General features: G+C 37.4%; 1 protein-coding gene across 1 annotated transcript in view; it reads left to right on the top strand.

Moving 5' to 3' along the window:
• Positions 1-24,863, top strand: part of LOC123314419 (rho-related BTB domain-containing protein 2) — a 226,144-nt gene that overhangs the window by 172,245 nt on the left and 29,036 nt on the right. Inside the window, exon 6 of the mRNA XM_044899706.1 lies at positions 5,828-6,061. Coding sequence (XP_044755641.1) covers positions 5,828-6,061 — 234 coding nt within the window. The remainder of the gene's footprint in view (positions 1-5,827; positions 6,062-24,863) is intronic.

Here is a 24,863-nt window from a genome sequence, read left to right as displayed (position 1 = left end):
CGGATATTCACATATGCTACTACAAGAAACTGATTTTAATTTTTTGTTACTAATATTTTCGGAGATATTTCCATATTGTGATCATATCTATAGTGTTCTGCAGAGCAAAATCAATGATATTAATTTTTGTATAAAGAAGATACAGAAATTCAAATCTATAATTTTGTCGAAAAGGGAACAATTCGAACAATTTTGGTTAAAATTGGAAAATTTAGAAATTCTGTCCAGGGAACAAGAAAGAAAAAAACGTCGAACAGAAGATACTGTGGACAACCAGCATTTAGATATAAAAGCGCAAGCTCGCAAACTTTTTTATGGAATTATAGACAATATTTCCGTTCATATTGATGACAGATTCAATAATTTTGAAAATTTGAAATTCCTGGAGCTTGTCAACTTCAAAGAAGTGAAAACAGTTTCGGAAGAAGCCTTCAATTCTTTAAAACAAAATTATTCAAACTCCTTTGACTTTCCCTCGCTGCGTTCTGAGCTGTCTGTCTTATACACCACTTCAGAGGGCTTGAATAAAAATACCATAATCGATTTTTTGAATTCAATCCGAGAAAGTGGTTTACAAGAAGCTTGTCCCGAAACTTTCAAACTATGTGAATTAACACTGACTATACCCGTAACAAGTACTTCTGCAGAACGAAGTTTTTCTACCCTGAAAAGAATTAAAACTTTCATCAGGAACTCCACAGGTCAAGAACGGCTTTCTGCATTGGCGATACTTTCAATTGAGAAAGAACTGATTCAAGATATTTCTGGTGAACAGACTTTTTATGATGATGTTTCAGATCAATTTGCCAAACAGAATCGGAGACTGGAGTTGACATACAAATGAAGATAATATAATTATATTATCCTATTTCTATTTTTATTCTGATATATATGTAAATAGTATATTAGGTATATAAAAAAAAAAATTGGGAATATTATCAGCAAATTGTATAATTATATAGTTTCCTTTTTTCCCTCATTTTTCATATTTGAATCTGCTATAATTCTTTCATTCTATTTCTTTATGTTTATTCCCAAATAATTTCGCCGACATCCTTCAGCAAATGAAGGTATCAACATATTCATTTGATAGAAAAGTCAGCTTCCCTAATTCCCAAAGTCTAGACACGCCACTGAGTGGCTGGAATCTTTCTAAAAATATTTTTGGAAGCTTCATATGCAATAATAGGAAATATTTCCATAAAATTTTAGAAAATTTTTTGGAATATATTAAGCGTTATCCGACGTGAAATATTTCTGCAATATGCGAAAAAATATCTTGCGAAGTCTCTGAACAATATTTCGCCAGGGTAGCTGAATAACTTAATAAATTACATGTTCCTGAAGAATTAAGCAATACTTCGAATATATATCTTCAAAGTGATACCAAATTTTTGAGGATTTGTATTTTATAAATTCCCGTGCTAAATATTGTTCAAAGACTTCGCAAGATATTTTTAGAGGAACATTATATTTATATGTATAAGGTTTTCCTGAAATAGTATAGGAAGGTTTTATTTGTATTGAGTAGATCAAAATCAGTTGAAAAAGTTCACTCATTTTCCATTTACAACATTAAAATATGAATCAATATACACGAAAAGGAAATTGTTGTCGACTACTGGCATTCCAGGAATGAATATATTTTTATGATTTTTCAGAAACAGAAAGTTTTATATTTTGTCAATTTAGGGTCATGAATGTTCTTCTACGAAGAATTGGGGTGATTATCGCAAAATTGGAGGAAAAGTAATTAATATGTATTTTTATTGAATTAATTCAGAAAGTTAATTGAGCAGCAGTAAATTCGGGGTCTTTATTGAAGATTGTTGCATAGCATTTAGCTTCGAATGATGCTCCTTACTTGAGGGTTTTGATCTGAATAGCATACATATAATTTCAAAATTGACGCCCACTGGGGAAAAATCATTTATGAAGAACCTGTCAGTACTAGATGATACTACATTGTTGGTATGGAATATTTATAGTACTGAAAAGATACACTTTACTGAAGAATGTGTTTTTCAACTTGTCAAATTCCTGGTCGGTTTGGTAATAGAACAAATAGATGTTAACAGAAGATTATATCGTGCAAGTCTCTAACTTTGAACAAATTCACTAAATGGAAGGCAGTTTTTTTGTTGTAAGAGCGATCGGTAGTTTAAGTTGCGCTATTTTTCATTCAGAAAAATGTTGTACAGCGTGACCTCAACATGATGATTTTTTCAAACGACAATCTTAATGTTTTTATAACTATTCTTAAAGGGTGCTATTTCAAGATACACATGCGCACCCAAATATTAAGTTCTTATTTCTTATTCTTTTTTTCGATCTTTCAACAAACGTTGTTTTCCACAAAACGACAAACTAATGAATATCCTCGCTGAGACTCTCATTAATTAGTTTTATTCAACTATTTATGATTATCAAGAACCTCGTGACATTCTATTTTTAAAATACCTGAGTTATTTCATTAAGTTGAATCAGATTCCCTCGTTTTCGAATTAGTCGATGTTTGTTGAATATCTTTTCAACGACAAGAAATAAGACTTTGATATTTGGTAGGTACCGTAAAACGGGGTTACTTTGAACCACGTGGCTACTTTGAACAAAAAATAAATTTCGTTATATTGACTCATATTGAAATAATCATTAGGTTTAGCGACATCTAGTTTTCACCACTCAATTCGCCACACATTTAAGAATGGTATGGCAACAATGGTATGAAACTTATTTCTATGAAGTAGGCAATCTCGGCATTTCATTTCTAATCTAAAAAAGTAACATTCGAAAAGGTGTGCAAACTTCTGTTGCTGCAGCCGTAAGTATTTACACTAAATGTTCACAAAATATATTTGTTACAACAATACATTTTCATAGCAGAGCTATATTGAAACAATTTGAAATATTTCAACTTACTTTTTTTGTATGAATTTTTTATTACAACAATGAGGTTAGACATCGTTTTCGGGGTTACTTTGAACCGTGTTCAATGAAGAAGTCTTTGCGTGAAGCGTCCAGAACATATGGAATCTCATTAGGGACGCATAAACTGCGCGGAAAGCATGTAAACAATATTGGCCACCACCTTGCCCTGACAGAAGAGGAGGAAATTATTATAGTAAAAAGCGTCCAGATCCTGGGGTAGTGGGGTTTTCCTTTAGATTTGAGGGACACAAGAAAATGTGTCTTTTATTACCTGTCCAAGTCTGGAAAAAACATTCCTCAGTTTAAAAATAATTATCCATCTAAGGAGTGGGCGTTGGGTTTTTTGAAGAGACACAAGAACCATATAACTTTACGAAATTACCAAAATATAAAGAAAAACAGATCCGCCGTTTCAGCAGAAATGGTGGCGAAGTTTTTTGTAAATTTGAAAGAAACTATTCAGGGCGTTGAGCGAAAGAACATATTCAATTACGATGAGACAAACCTGTCGGACAATCCAGGAGTAAAAAAATCATCTTCGCTCTTACCTGAAAACTTTGAAAATAGATAGCTTTCAAACAGTGCAACAGTGCCAAATATTAGTTTAGTTCCTTTCATTTTTTATTATGTTAGAATTCTGTTGTTGATAATAAAATACCTCGTTTTATGTAAATTGTGTATTTCTGTTGAATAAATTTTTTTTTCTTCCGAAAACAAGAAGTTTCTAGTTTTGAAGTGTTCAAAGAAACCTTATCTGTGGAGTTACATTGAAATTGCATGGTTTCATTATATGCTTTCAAAGTAACCCCGACTGCGGGGTTACTTTGAACAGCCACAAATTAATTAAAAAAAAAATGTTAATGATCGTTTTGAGATCTCATTTTTTTGTCATTAGACAGGTCGAACTGACGCCCGTAACATATATTTTTTTGGAATTTTTCATTCACTGCCTTACTGGAGATATATAGATTCAAAACAAAAAATCGTTCAAAGTAACCCCATTTTACGGTACATACATACTTAAGTGTAACTTGATAAAACCTTCAGAAATAGTCTTAAAAAATAGGATAGTCATTAGAAAAAATTGAGAGGGTAAGCACTTTGTGAAAAATGTACGTTGATTTCGGAAATCAAGATGATTTCGACGATGATTTCGGGATTTCGAATGATGATTTCGGGATTTCGGATGACGAATTCGGTCTTCAAAAGTACATCGATTTCGGAAGCAGTTACCCCCTCGGAAAAAATTATAAAAATTGTGCTTGTATATTTATAACAAAAAAACTGTGCTTTATTCACAGAATTTGTTTGAAGTTAGACTCTCACAATCCATAAAGTGAAGGCATTATTTACAAAAAAATGAAAGCCCTGTAAAAATTCACATCACGAGAACAATTCTAGTGCAGATTCTCATTTTGGACAGCAAGTAGTCGTGAAAAGAAACACAAGATTCATTATGTTCTGAGAGTAAGCTGAAGAAAATCAAAAAATCTCAGGATATGAAAAAATTGTAAAACTCACTTTTTATTCCGTCCAGCATCTGATGTCATCCAACCAGATCCGTATGGGAAACACTTTGTATGATTTCGGCATCTGTCGCTTCTTCATATTTTGCCCTTACATTAAAAGCTACTGCAAAATATTCACGGTATGATACAACTTCAATCAATATATATTATTTGCATAAATAGGTGAACAAATAATAAAAAATGAAAAAATACGAGTAGAAATCCATAAAACATGGAATTCATTACCTCCCAATCGCATATGTTAAAATCTCAGAACAGAGATACATGGAATGGACATTCAGTGCTAGAAATTAATGTTTCGTAGTACAGACATTCGATGTTTCTCTGTCCAGTGCGACACTAAGGCAGTGGCGTTATATTGAAAAATTTACATACTTCCCATCTATTCGTACTGAAAATTGATGTGACACTGATCTCCGAAACGAATGTCTATAGTTATTGGCGACACTAAGCAACTATCTCACTCCAGTCTTTGGAATGTTTATTTTCCATTCCATGTATCTATGACTAAGGTTAAAATAGCTATTAAAAAAAGAATAAAGATTTATTCGGAAATTCGATTAAAAAGATTCAACCTCTAGTTCAACCTGGTTGAGGTAAGACCTAGGGTGAAACTGTTGAATTGTGATGAAAAATAATAAAAATGAACATATACAAATATTTCGAACTGTAATTTACATTGTAGGAGGTGTACAATTCGGGATTCCGAATTGTTGAACCGCTGCCTTATATGCGTAAAAACCCATTGCCAATTTTTGTGGGGAAAACCTAAGCCCACAAAAGTCTCTTTCATGTCCAGAAGGTGTGATCTACAAATAGTCTAAAGTTGCATCCACATTATGCCGCTGTGTGTTGAACTGGCATATGGTGGATGAAGCTGTAGATCACAGCGTGGACGTCCCATTCGCTACAATTTCAGGACTACGAGAATGCATGCTGTTTTGTGTTGCTCTTTTTTTTTAGTTCTTGCTAAACCGAGTGAGAGAATTCAAAACTGAACTAATCTACATTTTTCAAACTAATATAAGGTACCTATTTAACCATTACACAGTATCAGTTTTTATATTGCGTACTAGTCATCATATTCGCTTATATATTATGTAATGTGATTGTCAATATTATATTGAAAACATTCTTTATAACTCGCACTGGGTCTTTTTTATGGTATGACGAACAGGCAGGTTCGACTCGCACGATATATTTCTGTTTCATTTGGAAGTTCGAAGTATTTCGATCAGTTTGGAAATAATGAACCAGTGTGCGGCTGCATTTCATCCTGTATACTGTTCATGCCAAGATTTTGCATTAGAGCACCAGAAAAATGTTAATGACATTTTTTCATCACAGTTTCAATGATTTTTTAATTACAGATAGAATTTCCTGGAGTGAGGAAGTACACATTCCATAAATTACTATATTTCTTATACACGGATGACGTTCCTCCAGTATCTGCAGTGAGATGCGTTAACCTACTCGAACTAGCCAATCGTTTGTGTTTGCCAAGACTAGTTAATTTGGTTGAGAAGAGAGTTATCGAGGATTTGGAGCATATGCCACCAAGTGAAGCAATTGAGCAATGCTTGAGACTTCTAGAACCTGTCAAAGTAAGTTGCAGTCCAGGTGTAGACAATTTCAGATTGGGAATCCTTTTTCGAAAGTTAAAGTAATGATCAATTTATATTATTTCCATGCATAAAATTTCCAAAATAGCTTTTCCTTTAATACACCAGAAGGGTTATTGGTTATTTGACGTTTTTTTTTTTCAAAAACTTACCTGTTAGTTATATGAAGCCGGTTTATTTAGCAATTTCAACTACGATGGTTGAGAAGACAGCAAACAAACAATTTATTACGGATTTCATCAATTTGTACAGGTAATTTACCGCCTTTTTTATTTTTATTCGACACAGTAACCGCGGCCGCCACTGCTAAAAGATGTTTCCCCTTCAGTACCTACAGATCCGAAACGACTGAAAAATAACTGTGAGGATTTACCGAAGTGTGTGGGCAAAACAGGATGGCGATCAGAATCGTCGGTTCGAATCGCGGCGATACGAACGGATAGTAAAGAACGAAGTCTGTGGCCGGCATAAGTATTAAATTTCAACATACTATCAACCATATGGGTGCACGGTAGTGCATGAACCTGCCAAGACGAGCCTGCAGGCCTGATGACGTCAGCAAAGTTGTCCGATGTACGGAGATAGGGAATGAGCCATACTGTTGGTCGATAATCCTTGGGCATTATCTATCTTTTCTCGAAGTGCTTCGTCTCTTTTTTTTCGAACTCTCAGAACTTTGATTTGTATGTTACCTGATACGTCAGGATATGATGTCGGTTATGAAACTGAGCAGCAAATGAACGAAGTAGGACAGCTGAAAAATTGCCTTTTAGTTCGAAAACCATCAGAAAACTATTGCATGAAAAAATAGAAAAGTTGGAGCAATGGAGAAGAAATCGAAAGGTGAGTGAAATGAAAAAGCTACGTGTCAAGCTTGTAGGTTTTACCCAGGAACACACAACACACTCAGAAGTTGAAAACTATATCTGATAAAACAAGATGATTTAAGTGGTGAAATTAGAGTAAATTTTATGCGAAGAAACAGAAAGCCCAGGCAAATTGGGGTTTTGGTTCCTAAGAATTGCTAACAAGCTGGAAATGGTTTCAAACAACGGATGGCATCTTTCTCCTCTCGTTGCACTCTCGTGTCATAGCAAGCGTTCTTTTGCGTACAAGTGGATTACGTCACCATACTGCCCCCCATCGTACACCTCTGGTGTTCAAGACTTTAGTATTCACTTCAGCTTTAATGTCATGCATCGACTTTGATGATTTCCCTCTTCAACGTACTATTCGCTGTCTTGACAGTCACCACCCTCAAAGTTCCAACATCTGAAGGATGAAGCTGGATTACTCACCACGAGCCATTTTTCTGGTGGCAAATTTTAATTCTTGATGAGAACCAAGGTACCCAATTTGAGACTGGAATCTTCTATTTTATTCTTTCTTTGATGAGTCAGATACAATTTCGGCCATTGGCGCCGAAATTCCTGATGTATCAGTTGGATGAGTTTGTAGCGTGATAGTCTGTTCATCTTAACATCATCTAGAAACCTGTCCTCTGCCAAATTCATCAAGGGTTTTCCAAGCAAAAAGTGAGAAGGGGTCAAAAGAACAAGGTCGCTTGGGTCAGAAGACCTAGAATTAAGTCTTCAGTCTTCAATTTGAATGAGAAATATCCTAAATTCTTCATAAGTTAGAAGAGTTTCTCCTAATACACGGTACAAATGATACTTCACACCCTTGATATTTGACTCCCAAAGCCTTCCAAAATTTGGTGGAATAAAATTCCAACTGATTAGCCTTGTACTACAATAATTTTATTTATTTATTTATTTATTTATTTAACAACAGTAACGAGTAGAGGACAAACCTATACACTCGATTCACAAAGTCTGGAAAAATAAACATCTAATGCGTACAAACGGGCGCGGGTAAATAGAGTCTAGGATCAAACAAAGCCACCTTAAAACCGCAGCATGAACACAACACTCGAATGCACCCGCCACAGCGCAGTCCGCACACCGACAGCACACCAGAGGTCCCTCACCGAGAGGACCTCCACCTATCGTAATTGTTCTTGAAGGAGTTTATTGATGATGACTGAACAGCCTCCCCGGGCAATCGGTTCCAGTTATGAAACACACGATTAGGGAGAAAGTGTTGACGTTGGGCGCACTTGAAATTCTCCCGTCTCAGTTTGTAGATATGCCCTCGTAGATTGTTTCTGTTCAGAGGGAACATATCGCGAACCCTCCCACCGAATTGACCCGTCACAGCTCGAAAAGTGAAAATCAGATCGCCACGCACACGCCTATCCTCGAATAGTGTCAAACCCATTGCACTAAGTCGCCGCTCGTACGGGGGTCGGCTCGGGCCATAGTGTATACGAGTGGCCCATCGCTGCACTCGCTCAAGGACCTCGGAAGCGGCCCTCGTGGAACACCACCAGACCGGACCAGCGTATTCAAGTACTGGACGAATATATGTCCTGTATATTAATCCGAAAGCTCGATCGTCGCAGCCTCTAAAGGATTTGTTCAATATATATGCAAGTTGTTTGGCTTTGGCTGCTATGCTTTGTATGTGGGCGGACCAGCTGAGATCTTCCGAAACTGCAACGCCGAGGTCCCTGATTTGAGAGACTGGGGACAAGTTAACTCCACCAATGGTGTATCTCTTTCGGGGGTTGTTCGTTCCGATGTGGAGGACGACGCATTTACTGATGTTGAGGGGGAGTAACCACTCCTCGCACCACCCCTGCAAAGTATCCAGGTCAGACTGAAGAGTACCGTGTTCCGTTATGGGATCATTATAGAGCTTTAGGTCATCGGCAAACTGTGACAGGGTGGAACCGAACTGTCGAGGCAGGTCGGAGGTGTAGAGGAGAAAGAGCAGGGGCCCTAAAACGGAACCCTGGGGCACGCCGGAAAGTACGGACCAAGAGGATGAAGAGAGCGCGTCGCCCACACGCACTCGGTAGGTACGGCCAGATAAGAAGGCTCTAATCCAGCTGAGCAGCCTCCCCCGGATACCAACGTGCTCCAGCTTTGCCAATAATCGGCTGTGCGGCACCCTGTCGAAAGCCTTGGAGAAATCAAGGTATATAACATCTGTGGGCCGACCAGAGTCAAGTGCCCTCGTCCAATCGGATATGCAAGAGAGAAGATTTGTGGTGGTAGATCTCCCGGGGACAAATCCGTGCTGCTCGTCAGGGATCAGCCCAGTCGAAAGGGAGAACTCAAGAAGTTGTTCGCTTATAATTCTTTCCAGCACCTTTGAAACAGACGACAGAAGGCTAATGGGGCGATAGTTGTCAGGTGAGAGCTTATCTCCGCTCTTGTAGATTGGAGTAACAGCTGCGTAGAGCCAGTCGGAAGGAAGTGATTGGGTAGCCATGGATCTACGAAATATGACGGAGAGTGGGGCAGACAGGGCAGCAGCACATCGTTTCAGAAGGAATGGGGTGATACCGTCAACACCAGGAGCAGAAGAAACGTTGAGCTTTGAAAGGTGGCGCTCCACCATCACCTCATCAATCTCGATGTCTACTATCTCTGTGCAGGATCGAGGGCCCCGAGGGGTCGGACACGCACCCGGTGGCTCGGGGGAGAAAGATCGAGAGAAAGATTTCGCGAGAATGTCGGCCGACTCCTCGCAACCACTACTCAGGCCGCCCGAGTCACCTCTGACAACAGGAACGCTCACGCTGGTGCACAAGGAAGATCTCACATATTTGAAGAATTTCTTCTTGTTCTTGGAAGCGGCTAGTTTATTCTCAAAGTTTCTTTTAGACCTCTGTAGCGAGGTCGAAACATAATTGGAATAGTTTCGGTGGACGGAATAGTCGAGTGTGGATCTGGTCCGCAAGTATCTCTGCCACAGAGACCTCTTCTTTCTGATAAGCCGTAATGAGTGATCGTTGATCCAGGGTTTCAGGAGGTTACGTCTTTCTATTATTGTATGAGTGATTTTCAGTGATTTTCAATAGATTCTTGAGTTTCCAACAAAAACTTAAATAATGATTTCAATTTACCCTGAGCTCTCATAAATTTAGAGCCGTTTTCCTAATAAATATGAGATGAAATACCTCTTCTAGAACAAAATCTCTTCAAAGTCGCGATAAAGGATTCTGTGTCTAAGCCAGGTAGGTACTAGTTTTTAATGAACTTCCTTTGTTACAAAAAAGATAAAGACATGTAGGCTTCATATGTCTTACAGCATGGGCGGGTTTAAGCTTATACCTAAAACATGATCGAACAATTCCTTTCGCCACATGCTGATGTTATCCGAAACTTTTGTGTAATTGCAAGCAGCAATTGAGGTCCAGCATGAAAAAGTCTCAGGTGTTTATTCTGAAGTACTAAATGATTAAGAATAAGCTTTCCATCAAAAAGTAATGGGTTGTTTGGGTTTGTACAATTAACACGTTGACTGCGTTATGTATTTTTCAAGATTCGTTTACCGTGCGGTATCGGTCCCCGGAGACCGATACCAGAGCTTTCCTCTGGTGCGGTATAGGTCGCCGGGGACCAATATCTAAAATATTGTTCAATGCCATATTGTGTAAGATTCCTCGAACGTTACCTTAAAATCGGAAAGTCTTAGTTTATTATTATATATAAATTTGTTATGGAGTTAGCACATGAGGAAATATTGGATCTCACTTCAATCGCACCAGAAAAGAGATTCTATATCGGGGACCGATATCGCAGTCAACATGTTAAACACTTGGGTTTGTACAATTGAACACTCGGTGTGAAAACTTTTTTATTTCTAATTAGTTTTTGGGCTGACAACTTGTTTCAATCAATCTTATTACTGTTAACTACTCAAAAAATACTTGAATCCAACATTCAGAAAAATAAATAATGTAACGAAGATAAATCTTCAACGTTTTCTCCTCCCCGTAAAGAACATATTTCTTCACCCATCTCTAAACATCTCTTACATATCTCTAAACATCTCTTACATCTCTAACATAGCTTGGATACTGGTCTACGATAAATACCAATTTTTAATTTACTATCCACAACTCTTACTTCACCATCCTCTCCCATGCTCCTCCCATATGTGGACTATATGGAGGTATAAATTTCCACTCTATACCATCAGCGCATAAACCTTGGCTTATTACCTCATTATTCACCTCTTCATAAGCTCATTCTCTGCAGCGTGAAAATTCGTTCCATTGTCTGTTAGAAACATCTGAGGTTTTCCTCTCCTCGACATGAAACGTTTTATCGCCAGAAGGGTTGAATCAGTGTTTAGTGTCTCAGCAATCTCAATGTGCTCTTACTGACATAAATGTAAATATAATATATAATAGTACACCACACCTTTTTTCTCTTCGCCTACCAATAGTGACTTCAAAATGTCCGAAAAAATCTATACCTGTATACACAAAAGCTCTATCCCTAAATCCTCTCAGGTTTCCATGTAGAATCCAACCCAGTTTAGTTCTAGACAGAGCCGCAGAATTTTTCGGAACTTCTATTATTTCACTAGTAACAATCTGATCGCAGTTATCTTGACCTATGAGGTTTTAAATTTGAATAATCAGCAAAATCAATGTTCCTAAAAGCTGTTTCCACTTTTCTCTTTAGTTCTTTGCATTCACAGATTGAACAGGAAGATCCATGTCAGGATTAATAATAATAATAAGTCATAACATTTATTAATCTGTTAATCAACTTATAATAGTTGCTCACACAGATCGTGGTATTTTTTCAAAGGTGCTGCTCTTTTATACTACAGAATAATTTCCTTCCACTCATTGGATTTCTGTGAAAGATATTTGAACCGGTTAGGTATGTGAATGTATACTTTGTCTTCAATAATCCGGAAATTATGATATCGTAAGGGATTCTTTGTAATATTATCGAACAACCTATCGTACCATGGATCTCGCAATCGGTCGCAATTAACAGACTTATTTTTATCGGCTTGGACTGAGGAGATGGCTTCTTCAGGTGCTCTGGACAAACAATCAGGCACTATATTTAATTTACCTTTCCTATTGTTATGTATTGAATGTATGTATTCGTTATCTGAGAAACACCACATGTTCCAATGATGGTAATGTTCAATGAGACGGAGTCAGGCCCGTCAGTTGTATGCTAGATATCGAATGAGATTTATATTGATGCTTAAATAAAATTCTAAAAAATCCAACGTAGTAATTATTATTCTGGAAGATATAACATTGGCGACGAGGATAAAAGTCGATTAGTGAGTTCAAGATGTCTGATAAGCTTGGTGCATTACGTGAATATGATATTCATAGTGATTGGACAATTTATAATCGCCGTTTGGAGAGTTATTTCAAAGCGAATGGTATTGAAGATGATGAAAAGAAACGGGCGATTCTTCTGAATTCGCTGAATGAAGAGGCCTACAAACTGATGTATAATTTATGCATGCCAGTCGTTCCAGAAAATAAGCAATATAATGAGTTAACGTCCATATTTGATGAGCATTTTAAGAGCTCTTTGTCACCGTTTGCAGCTCGCTATAAATTTTATAATTCAGCAATGGATGCCCACGAGACAGTAGCTAACTGGGCTGCTAGAGTAAGAAGTTTGGCCGGACAATGTGAATTTGGCAGCACTGTTTATGACTGGGTTCTACGAGATCGTTTTATAATTGGTTTCGAAAAAGGACCCATTCAAGATAGATTATTCGAAGAGAAAATTACATGCAGTTTCAGTGACGTCATCACCATTGCATCCAGCAAAATGGCGGCCCAGAAAAATTCATGTATGGAGGAAGTTAAAATTGAACCAGGCTTACACCATATTTCTCAGCATCCAAGAACGTCCAGAATCGGCGGAAAAAGTGTACAGTTTGCGGTCGACGCAACCATTTCACCAGTGATTGTAGGTTTAAGGATTATACATGTAATGTATGTAATGAAGTAGGTCATTTAGCGAGATTATGTCCCAATAGGGAACATCAAAGAAATGGTCCAAAAAGGTTTCAGAATTTTATAGAAGTCAAAGATGATTTTTTTAATTTGACAGATACAAAATCAATCAACCAATTCAATGAACCTTTTTTCGTTCATGTTTATATTGATGAATTCAAACATAGGTTTCAACTGGATTCGGGAGCAAGTGTATCTGCAGTTTCATATTCTTTTTGGTTAAATAACTTGCGTAAATATTCATTGAGCAAAGCTGAACGTAGCTTGTATTTTTACAATAGCGATAAAATGTTTCCGGCGGGTGTTTGCAAACTAAAAATTAGATTCAGGAATATCATAAAGTGGTTAGATATTTACGTTATCAAAAACGGTGGACCTCCTATTTTGGGTCGGGATTTTATGTACATGTTTGGTTTGAAAATTTCGAGTTCATTTCATTTTTTTACCTCAACAGAAGACTTAAAAAAGAAATTCTCACACGTATTTTCACCTGGATTGGGGTGTTTCAATAAAGAAAAATTATCACTGAAATTGAAAGATGCAGATATATCACCAAAATTCATTAAAGCCAGACCCTTGCCTTACGGTATCAAAGAAAAGGTGGAGAAGGAGATTGATAGACTCATCGAGTTGGGGGTATTGAAACAGGTTGATTATTCGAGATGGGCCTCCCCTATAGTACCTGTACTCAAAAAAGATGGTTCAGTACGAATTTGTGGTGATTTTAAAATAACGATCAATCCCCACCTCGAGGTTGATCAGTTTCCTCTTCCACTTGTTGACGATATTCTGGCCGAACTAGGAGGATCAGTAATTTTTTCTAAAATAGATTTATCACATGCATACAATCAGGTTGAATTAGAGGAGGAATCGCAAGAGTTAGTTACAATAAGTACTCATAAAGGTCTCTTTCGTTATTTGCGATTACCTTTCGGAGTAGCTCCGGCGTGTGCTAAATTTCAGAAATTGATGACAGTGCTTTTTAGCGGTATACCAGGTGTAAAAGTTTTTGTTGACGATTTACTAATAAGCGGAAAGAATCAAGCTGAACATGATGAGCGTTTATTTCGAGTCCTAAATATTATGGAAAATTCCGGATTGAAAGTGTCTATAGAGAAATGTTCATTTAATGAAAGGGTAGTTCAATATCTGGGGTACACAATTAGTGAGGATGGTATTCATGCGAATGATGAAAAGATTCAGGCTATAAAAGAAGCACCAATTCCTAAATCAGTAACAGAATTGAAATCGATTTTAGGTATAATAAACTATTACGGAAAATTTGTTCCAAATTTGGCAACTATTTTCTATTCTAAATTCATGTGGAATAGAAAATGCGATGAAGCATTCTCTACAGTTAAAAAAATATTAATGTCAAATAAAGTTCTATCACATTTTGATGTAAAGTTGCCAATTAAACTAACAACTGATGCTAGCCCAGTTGGTTTAGGAGCTATGATTTCACAGGTTGATAATACGGGTGGAGAACGGGTCATTTCTTATGCATCACGCACTTTATCATCTGCTGAAAGAAACTACAGCCAGATTGAACGGGAAGGATTAGCGATTATTTTTGGTATAAGTAAATTTAACCAATATTTGTTTGGAAGGAAGTTCACTTTAGTGACAGACAATAAACCATTAATGTCCATTTTCAATCCGGCAAAGGGAATCCCTCAATTTTCCGCAAATAGACTGAGGAGGTGGGCCGTTTTCCTATCAAACTATCAGTATGATGTTGAGTTCATTAAATCCGAGAGAAATGTTGCTGATTTTCTATCCCGGTCACCAATTAATTATTCAGAACCTATTGATAATGTTGATGTGAATTATTTAAATTATTTTCAGAATAGTGATGTGAACATGAATTTTGAGTTAATTAAACTGAAAATACGATTTGATCCACAATTGTCTAAAATCGCAAACTTTGTTAAAAATGGTTGGCCTAAATTCGCAAAGAAAAATGATGAGTACAAACGATTTTTTATAATCGCGGTTATAAAAAAGCAATTAGGCAAGTGTGTTTTTCTTTGTGAGATTCCTGAACTCAATTATGCTAAGTGGAAACGACATATTAATCAATTAGTAGAACGTAATAAATTCATATCAAGTGCTACCAGTTCAAACTGTTTGCAAATTCCTAAGGATCGAGCGGAGGCATTGGATGTTACAACGGATGAAAATTCAAATTCGGAGATTTCCGAAAGTGAATTAGAAAAATCCTTAGTTTCTCAAAATGTTCCTGATGATTCTCCGGATGGGCTTGCTTCCGAATCAAGTACCAGGCGTAGACCTAAACGTAATGCAAGACCGCCTGAAAGGCTTGTCTATGAATAAAGAAAAAGTAAGAAAATTGTTTCACAAAAACTGTTAGTATTATTATAATTTTCGGAAATGTTTATTTTTTTGTTTTGAAGTTTCATTCCTTTCAAAGGAATAGGTGGGAAGGGTGTTATGTATTGAATGTATGTATTCGTTATCTGAGAAACACCACATGTTCCAATGATGGTAATCTTCAATGAGACGGAGTCAGGCCCGTCAGTTGTATGCTAGATATCGAATGAGATTTATATTGATGCTTAAATAAAATTCTAAAAAATCCAACGTAGTAATTATTCTGGAAGATATAACACCTATGAACAACGTCAAAGTCATAATTTTGTAATTTCAGACACCATCTTCCCAATCTGCCTTTTGGATCTTTCAAGTCATTTATCCACTTCAAGGCGTAATTGTTCGTGACAACGGTGAACTTCCGACCCTCAATATAACTCCTTAAGATTTCTATAGCACAAGTAACCTTTAGGATCTCTAACTGCGTAGAGCCAAATTTGGTTTCATTTTTTGTCAGCGACCTAGATAAATAGCAAACTACGTGATCGCGACCATCATATGTTTGATACAAAACGCATCCCCAGCCCTGTGCTGATGCATCGGTCTGAAGAATTAAAGGAAAATTCCAATTGCGACATGAAAGTATTGGAGGCGACACAAATGTAGGGGAGAGTTCCTTTGAATTGGACGGCCCATGAACCGGACGCTACAATTTTTTAAAACACTCGATGGTGATTTGGCATCCTTTACGTAAATCCCATTTTCGCAACAAGGCGCGAGCCACTGGGTCAGCCATTTTACAAGAGATCTCGATCGATTTTGCGAAAATGGGATGTACGTAAAGGATGCCAAATCACCATCGAGTGTTTTAAAAAACTGTAGCGTCCGGTTCATGGGCCGTCCAGTTCAAAGGAACTCTCCCCTAGTCTTAATTCTAATGAAAGCCTCTTCGCATTCCATCGTCCAATTCCACTTAATGTTTTTCTTCTCTAGTGAGTGGTGCAAGATGCAACAAAATCAGGAACAGACCTATATACGATAGAAAGCATTCCTATTACACGTTTCACATCTTTAGGATACTCTAGCCTTGGCATTTCAAAAATCGCTGATACTTTCTTGGGATTTACTGATAGTCCGTTTCTATCAACAGCAAAACCCAAGTACTCTAATGGATCTCTACAAAAAACACATTTCTCTTTTTTCAATATTTTATCTTAACCGCTCAAATACTTCCTCTAAAATTCTTAGGTGCGTCTCAAAATCCGGTGCTACTGTAATCAAGTCATCAAGATACACGAATACGTATGGCTTTAGATCACCGAAAACTTTATCCACGAATTTTTGAAATGTTTGAGCGGATCCATGTAACCCCCAGCTAGCCGTCTATACTGAAAGTGACCTTTTCCTGGTACAGTAAAGGCTGTATATTGTTTTGAATTGTCATCTAATGGAACCTGAAAATAAGCATTTTAAGTATCAAGTCATATATTTTGCATCTCCCAGAGAATCAAGAATTTCGTGAACGAAAGGTGAAGGATACTTTGGTTTAACCGAAACTTTATTCAGTTGTCTAAAGTCAGTTACAAATCTATAAGAATTAACCTTTTTCTTGACCATCAAAATTGGTGAACACCATTCCGATTTGCTGGGTTCATTAACGCCTAGTTCAAGCTTAAAATCTAATTCTTGATTTATCTTACTTTGTAATGTAGAGCTTACACGGTAATATCTCTGTTTCGCGTCATCTTTAATTTCTATAACATGTTTTATAGCGTCAGTGCAACCTAATTTGATGTCTTTAATATCCTCAAAATATTTATCGATAATCAAATTGAGCCTTTTTCGTTGTTGAGGTGTTTAGTTTCCCGCAGATTCCAAATGACAACTTGAATTCGAGAAAATACTTTCATTTGATTTTTTATCAGAAAAAACCATTTGTCTTTACGCAAGTCAGGAATTATTCCAATTTTTACCCAAAAATTTTTTCCTAATACAAGTTTATATCGTGATGGTCTTATGTAAATGTCAAAAACAACAGTTTTATTTTCTAGCGAAATTGGAACACAAACTTTTCCTATACAAGGTAAACTCTCATTGTTTGTCACTACACAACCCTGTACATTAGACTTTTCTAATTTTGAACCCTTTGTTTCTAGAATTTGCCAACCTTCGTTATTCATGAAAATTTTGTTTGCACCACTCTCCAAAAGCCCATTAAATTTATTACCAAAAATGTCTACTTATATAAAGCGTCCGTAGCTTAGTGGTTAGAAGAGTCGGCTCAGTATTTCGCAACCGCAAGGTACACAACTGCATTACGTTTTTCGTAATGACGAACGCACTCTTATTGGTTAAAAATTTCAGGGTATGTAAAACACGAGCCGGTGGTCTTTGATATATTTGACTCGATCGAAAGAGAATCTAGAATAAATTACAGACCTGATGACGATAATGATGATCTGGAAGAACTAGTTGAGAACAACGAAGAAGAAATGGACGAACCACCAGTAGACGACAAAATAGAAAAACCAACCTCTCCATTCGAGATAAAGGAGATAATCAGAAGCTTGAAAAATAGAAAAGCTCCTGGAAGTGATAAAATAACGAATGCTATGTTGAAGAAATTACCTAAAAAAGGTATAGCTGCTCTCACAAATATTGCAAACGGTATAATGAGGACTGAACACTATCCGAGAAAGTGGAAAACTGCAGAAGTCATAGTGTTCTACAAACCAGGCAAAGAAAAAAAATTTCCCCAAAACTACAGGCCGATAAGTTTATTGTAAGCCCTAGGAAAAGTAGTAGAAAGAGTAATCGCCAGGAGGCTTACAGAAGAATCTGAAAATCTAAATCTCATTCCAGCAGAGCAATTCGGATTCAGAAGAGATTACTCAACAGAACAGCAATTACTGAGACTCACAGAATACATAACAGAAGGATTCCAAAATAAACAAGCAACAGGTCTTGTACTACTAGATGTCGCCAGAGCATTCGACAGAGTATGGCATGAAGGATTGATTTACAAAATGAGATGTGCTGGATATTCAATCAAACTGTGCAAGTTGATTAGGAATTATTTAAGGAACAGAAGATTCTACGTGAAAGTGGAAGGAGAAAACTCGACAACCAGATATATGGAAGCAGGGGTGCCTCAAGGGTCAGTACTTGGGCCGTTTCTGTATAACATATTTATTCACGTTATACCAAAATCTCCAAGGACTATGCTAACGCTATATGCCGACGACACCGGAATCACAATGCGACATCGCAAGCCAGAAATCATAGAAGGAAAATTACAAGAAGCTATAGATGAAATAAATGACTGGTGTATTAAATGGAAACTAAAGCTCAATGGACAAAAGAGCCAAGCGATATTATTACCAGAAGAGGAAACTGAGAACTACAACAAATCTAGAGGTAGATGGAGAAGAAATCGAGTGGAAAAACGAAGCGAAATATTTAGGTATCACCCTAGACCTAGACAAAGGTCTAACTTGGAAAAGCCATATCAAACAAGCCGTTGACAAAACCAAGGCAGCGATGAATATGCTCTACCCGCTGAAAGGTAGAAAGAGCCACGTGTCAAACGAGACAAAATTGAAAATAATCAAAGCCGTTGCTAGACCACAACTGACCTGATGGATCAAGAGCTTGGGGATTCGCGGCAAAGAGCCATATACAAGGAATTCAGGCAACAGAAAACAAGCTACCACGATGTGCCATAGATGGGCCTTGGTTTGTCAGGAACTAACAGATATATCGAGATTTGAAGTGGGAAACCATCACCGAATTTATGAAGAGGAAAGCTGAAAAGTTATTCGAAACAGCGAAGGAACAACCAAACGACGAACTCAGGAGACTAGTGGACTACGATCCGGAGGAAGAATGAGAATTTACAAAAGGAGACCGCGAGATCAATTAAGGAGAGATTAAAATGAGTACGCAAACTTATTAAAACTATACTAAGAAGAGATATCCGAAATGGACGAACATGAAAACCCTAGCACGACAATGTGCAAGAAGAAATTAACCGATCAAGGGATAAATGGTTTATAGGCAAATGCCCGGAACCAATGTGAAGCAGGTTAGGTTTAGTGGGTCGTGAACTCAGGAGAGTGAGTAACCCCACAGCTGAACCCATAAATATTCAATGTGTGAAAAGATAATTCGAAATTCAATTTTGATATTCTGAAACTTTTCTTCGATATTAAAACAACTTCAGAATATGTCCAATGAGGCCGAAAATCTGAAAATCTTCTACGGGAAGCACTCGATTCATTCGCCATATTTAAAAGAATTATAACTAGATATTTGATTTCTGATACTGAACGATAGACGGAAGTTTTTGCTTGATATGCTTCTATAGATTTTGAAACAAGTACAACAATCAATAAATAAATTTCATATTATATTATAGTTATACTTTCAAAGGCAAATAATTGGAAAGAATTACTCGGTGGATAAACTAAAATATGCGTTATAATCAATAGATTTAAATATTTCGCTTTTAAAAAATGGTATCAACGACGAGACCACGAGACTTTTACGAGACTCTTGAACGAGACTCGAGACGAGCCGAGACTAGGAGCCTACGAGAGTCGAGACGAGACTTCGTGTCTTATCGGCGAGACGAGAAGAAACTAAAGTCTCGTCTCGTTGGTCTCGTGGGCATCACTTACTTTGAAGAATCTCAATATTTTAACTTTTTCTTAGCTTAATTAAAACGTCAGACTGATTCAAATTATTTATTTACACTTAATACACTTAGGCCCGGTACTTTCACCTTCGAATAAATTTTATTCAATGTCAATAAGTATCTGTCAAATAATTTCCTATCTGAAGGATACCTTATTTCGGTGCTTTCAGATCATAGACATATAGTCTCTATGTCTATGTTTCAGATGAAATTATTTATTTGACGAATAACAATTCTATGAAAACACGGTATACTACTTTTCACTGATCAATGTAAAATAAGATACATCATTGTGGAAATTGTCATAATTCCAACTAGAAAGCAAATATTTCGTGAAAATCACACAAATAATAACCATACATCCAGAATCTAAAAAATTCAACCAATTATGACGTACCGACATTCGATCTATGACAAATAAAATCTCATTAACGAGTTTCAATGACAGATTTATTCGATGAATAACACTGTCTGAAAGTGAAAAGACTGCATTTTTACTTATCCTAAGAATAAGACTTATCTATCGAATAAATTTAGTTATTCGCACGTGAAAGTACCGGGCCTTATTCATTCAGCCGTCATGTCGCGAGTACGTGGTATCGTCTGCTCTGAATGCGTGAACAAGATCGATAGAAATGATGAAGCAATTGATTGTAAATTGTGTGAAGGTTAGTTCCATATCAAGTGTGTGAAAATTCCGACTGATAACTTTATGGAAATGCGCGAAAAAGGACGCTTGAACGAGTCGATTTGTAAAAGTTGTAAATCCAAAAAAATTTCGGAATATTACGGAGAAATTGATGCTATCATACGTCAAGCAGTCAAAGAGGCTATTACTCCTCTACATAAGGAAATTGAAACTTTGAAAAATCTGATCGTTCCACGAAACGAACAAATGAATAACTTATTATCGGAAAACCGCATCCTTAAAAAAGCTAAACAAATCACAGCTGAGCGGAATCCCCTTGATAAGGCGGAGGATACTAACTCGGGGTCTACATGTGGGCGTTCGACGGTCGCTTTGTGGAAGACTGTTGACCGAGTGACTACAACTGATCCCGGATTATTAAGAAAACTTTCTGCCGACCGTTTGCCCCCGATTAATGTTGAAAAAGCTGCAATACCAGCAGAGGCGTAGCAAGCTCTTGTGACACCCGGGGCGGAATTTCAACTTGTCGCCCCCCAACATTACATAACATTGTTGAGCTTTTTTTGTTTGTTAACAAAATTACAAGTTTTTATTTGAAGTGTTTGAAACATGGGCATAGAGGTGTGAAGGGCAACACGTAAAATATTATATTTCAATGAAAAAAATCAGTTTTTTGCACAAATTCAACAACTTATCAGCATCTTTTCTTTCATAACTTCTTTTTTCTGACTTTGCTCTCTGCAAACTGAGAAATAGTCTCATCAAAGTCGATCCCTCTGGCTACACCATGCTCATTGGAAAAAATAGCCAAGCAAGATAGTCGAGCTTGGCTCATAGTAGATCTGAGATAACTTTGGATAAGCTTAGTTTTGGAAAAACTCAGAAACACATAATGTAAGGTAAACTCCAAGTGCTAACGTTGAATTTGGAACAGAATCTGGAAGCTCATACTCGACATTAAACTGCAATAGTCTCAAAGAACTGCACTTCAGAGCTTTTTCTTCAGGAACGCTAGCCGCACTTTTAAAAACCTCCTCAGACGTGGGATTTCTTTCAAAATGTCTGAAGACATTTCTTCATAACTCCAAACTAAACTGCCAACTAATTCTAGCAATTCAGTTTCTGAACTCTTCAACAAGTTCTTGGTCTGCAAGATAGCACAACTGATTGATATCAGTTCCATGCCTTGGCAACGAGTGTTTATTTTTTCTTGAAACGTGTCAATAGTGTGTAATAAACGCACCCCAGTACCTCGATCAGTAGAAGAGCGGCTTTCCACTGATCATGGGGTGATTATTTTTTAGATGTTAAGTACACAATAAGAAGGCCCTCGAAAGGGGAAAAATATGTGGATCCGGCCCGTCGCACGAAGGACAGGTCTTGAAGTTGAATATTATTATTTCTGGGGAGATGTTTAAATGAAACTCACGAAGAACTTTAACAAATAAATCTATTGGAAAATAAAATTAAAACTTCTCTTACAAATACGCACTCGGTCCAAAACGACCAACAAGAATCTTCAATTTCTTAAACACATGCAAATAAGCGTAAAACAATAAAACATAGTTTCATAACCAAAATCTTGGGTTAAATTTCAACTTCCCAACTTAGCGCTCAATAATAAATCAATACTTTATCAATGAATTTCAGAGGAGCTTTCAAGACTCTGGACGAATAAAAATTGGAACTTTCTACCTTTTCTGCGACTGCTGTTGTCTGACGCTGCCGATGAAAACTTTTCGACACCAGACCTTACCCGCACTTATCGGCGAATTCTTTACACTCAACCGAACTTCCCGCACTTTTCCGTCGCAAACGTTTTTCGTTTCAAAATTTCCTATCCAAGATTTCAACACAATTTTATATCTGGTCGTACTACGAATCAAAATAGACGATCACTCCTCGAATGCTACCTTACTAATTTTCCGATAAGCTGACTTTAACTTCCAATTATTTCCAAATTTCTTCAACTACCAAATTCCTGATATTCCGGTTCTACTTGAACAAAATCAACAAAAACAAAGGACTGGACTTTTCTCTACACTGAACTTTTCCAAATATCTATGAGCCGACCGAGTCTCTGATTCTATTCCGTGATCTACCTAGACTTTTCTCTTACTTCGTGAAAACCTAATTATTCTAAGTCCCTTTTCTCTATCTTTAATGACTGACTCTACAATGACTTATAATTTCTCTACTTATCCGTACCGACTCGAAGGGGTATATTTTCGATATTTTTCAGATCACGTCCCCGGACCGACTTAAAGGGGTATTATTTTTGATCACGCTCCTCGGACCGACTGACTAACTTTTTCCGAGGTACTTTTTCCCCCGGTCTTTCTCTCCCACGCTATGAGTGGTACCAAAACGTCCCAAAATCGAAATCATTGGACGATCATTCTTGCTGAGTTGAAAAATCAGCGTTCCCAAGCTGGGTGGTTACAAGAAAATTTCGGCTACTTCGAATTCTGAGAACTGTTTTCCTCTCAGGGTCTCCAGACTAATAAATCTTTCTCAATCTACATGACTGACCGTTTTCACCCGTTCTGAAGTCCTTATCACCGGATATTGGAATCAATTACATAGGCCGGCGATCGCCGGTTGCTCTCCGAAAACGTACATTGTATCAATATCTGCAGAATTTCTGACTGAGTGACACTAACTCTTTCAACTCTTATCGAGCTGGCTATTATTTAAATTCCCGCGACTTAATACCGTCTGATCTCAAGCGCCTCAAAGTATCGTATGTCCAACTAAAAATCGCCTCTGCAGCACGGCTGCAACAATGTATAAAAATTCTAGCTATACCTCTTTTCAATTATCTCAAAATAATTCGAATTCTCTTATTCCGATTTATTACAATACTCCCCCCTTTTAAAAAGTTTTGGCATCGGATGCCACAACTTTTCCTACATCATCATATATTCGTCCAAAGTCCATCATCTTACTCTTTCCTAAAACTAACATTCACAAACTTAAGTTTCATAAACGAATTTGTCTCACAATTCATAGTTCCTTACTCATTATTTAGACTACTACTGTTCTAAACGACTAAGGTGGTATGTTCTTCGCACAACATATAAGCCAATTTCAGAACTCTTCCGGTACCTCTTAGCTGTGTTAACAAAATTAAAAGAGCCGAGGTACCCCCCAAAACAAATAAAATAAACAAAACATAAAACACTGCGCTACAATTATTTAATCAAGCAGTCCTTTCATCCCTTCTAGTATTTTCCCAAAACACCCCACAATCTCCAGCATGGAGTCTTTTCACTTTACGGAATTGCTATTTCACTTTCGCGCACACTTTTCGCTTAGTCCCCTGGTTGCTACGCTTCCTGCCATCCTCTCGTGTCGTTCTCACACAACCATAGACATCCTCGGAATCATGTGGAATAACTCTTCAGGTGAAAAACCAAAAGTTACCTCAGGTGGAAAAGCTTCTTTACACGGAACGCCACTGTTCAACCCGTGCTAATGTCCATATCGTATGATCATCTGGGTTACGAAAACACAAACTCAGTTCGACCTTGTTGACGCGGCACATTATTCGGCGCATCGTTTACCGGCTATGTCTCCAGTCCAGTGTGGTATCACTATTGGTAAAATTGGGTGTAACCCTGGATATTGCTCGATTTGTTTTTGGTAGCGTACTTTCGACGTCGGATTTTGCTCGCACCTTCTCGCCGTTATTCGTCTCCCATAAGTTGAAAACATTCTTCACTGAGTGATGCATTTGATTAATCGCAGTTTGGTGAGCTTATTCCATACCTTCTTCATCGTCAAAATATGTAGTGAACAGTCTATGTCCCGCCGTCTCTAATCTAATTCTCTTCTGGTTTCCTTCCACTCGCATCTCTCGAAGAACCTTTTCAAGCTGAACCATCGTCGTTCTACTGATGACCATTACGTCTACCTCTGGATGATGAATTTCGAGCCTTAAATACGGACCAACATTGTTCCATAAACTTCACTTGATCAGTTCAGCATACCCTCGTACGCACACGTTCACATTTGAGTTGAATGTCTCTCATTTCTTATTTCTAATTCTTTGACGCACAACTTAACATTTCTAATGAAATAGCCGCAATATTCGGTTTTCCGCACTATGGTATACTATCGCCGTCGCCACCTGGTAACTAAGGTTAATCACCATTCAGAGGTTATCCCACTGATGATGACCTGATGATTATACCTTCCTTCTGGTTGAAAATCTGCCATGGATTGTCTTTCAAAGATA

This window comes from Coccinella septempunctata, chromosome 5, assembly GCF_907165205.1.
Source record: "Coccinella septempunctata chromosome 5, icCocSept1.1, whole genome shotgun sequence".
Classification (NCBI taxonomy): domain Eukaryota; kingdom Metazoa; phylum Arthropoda; class Insecta; order Coleoptera; family Coccinellidae; genus Coccinella; species Coccinella septempunctata.
This window is presented reverse-complemented; position numbering and strand designations above follow the sequence as displayed.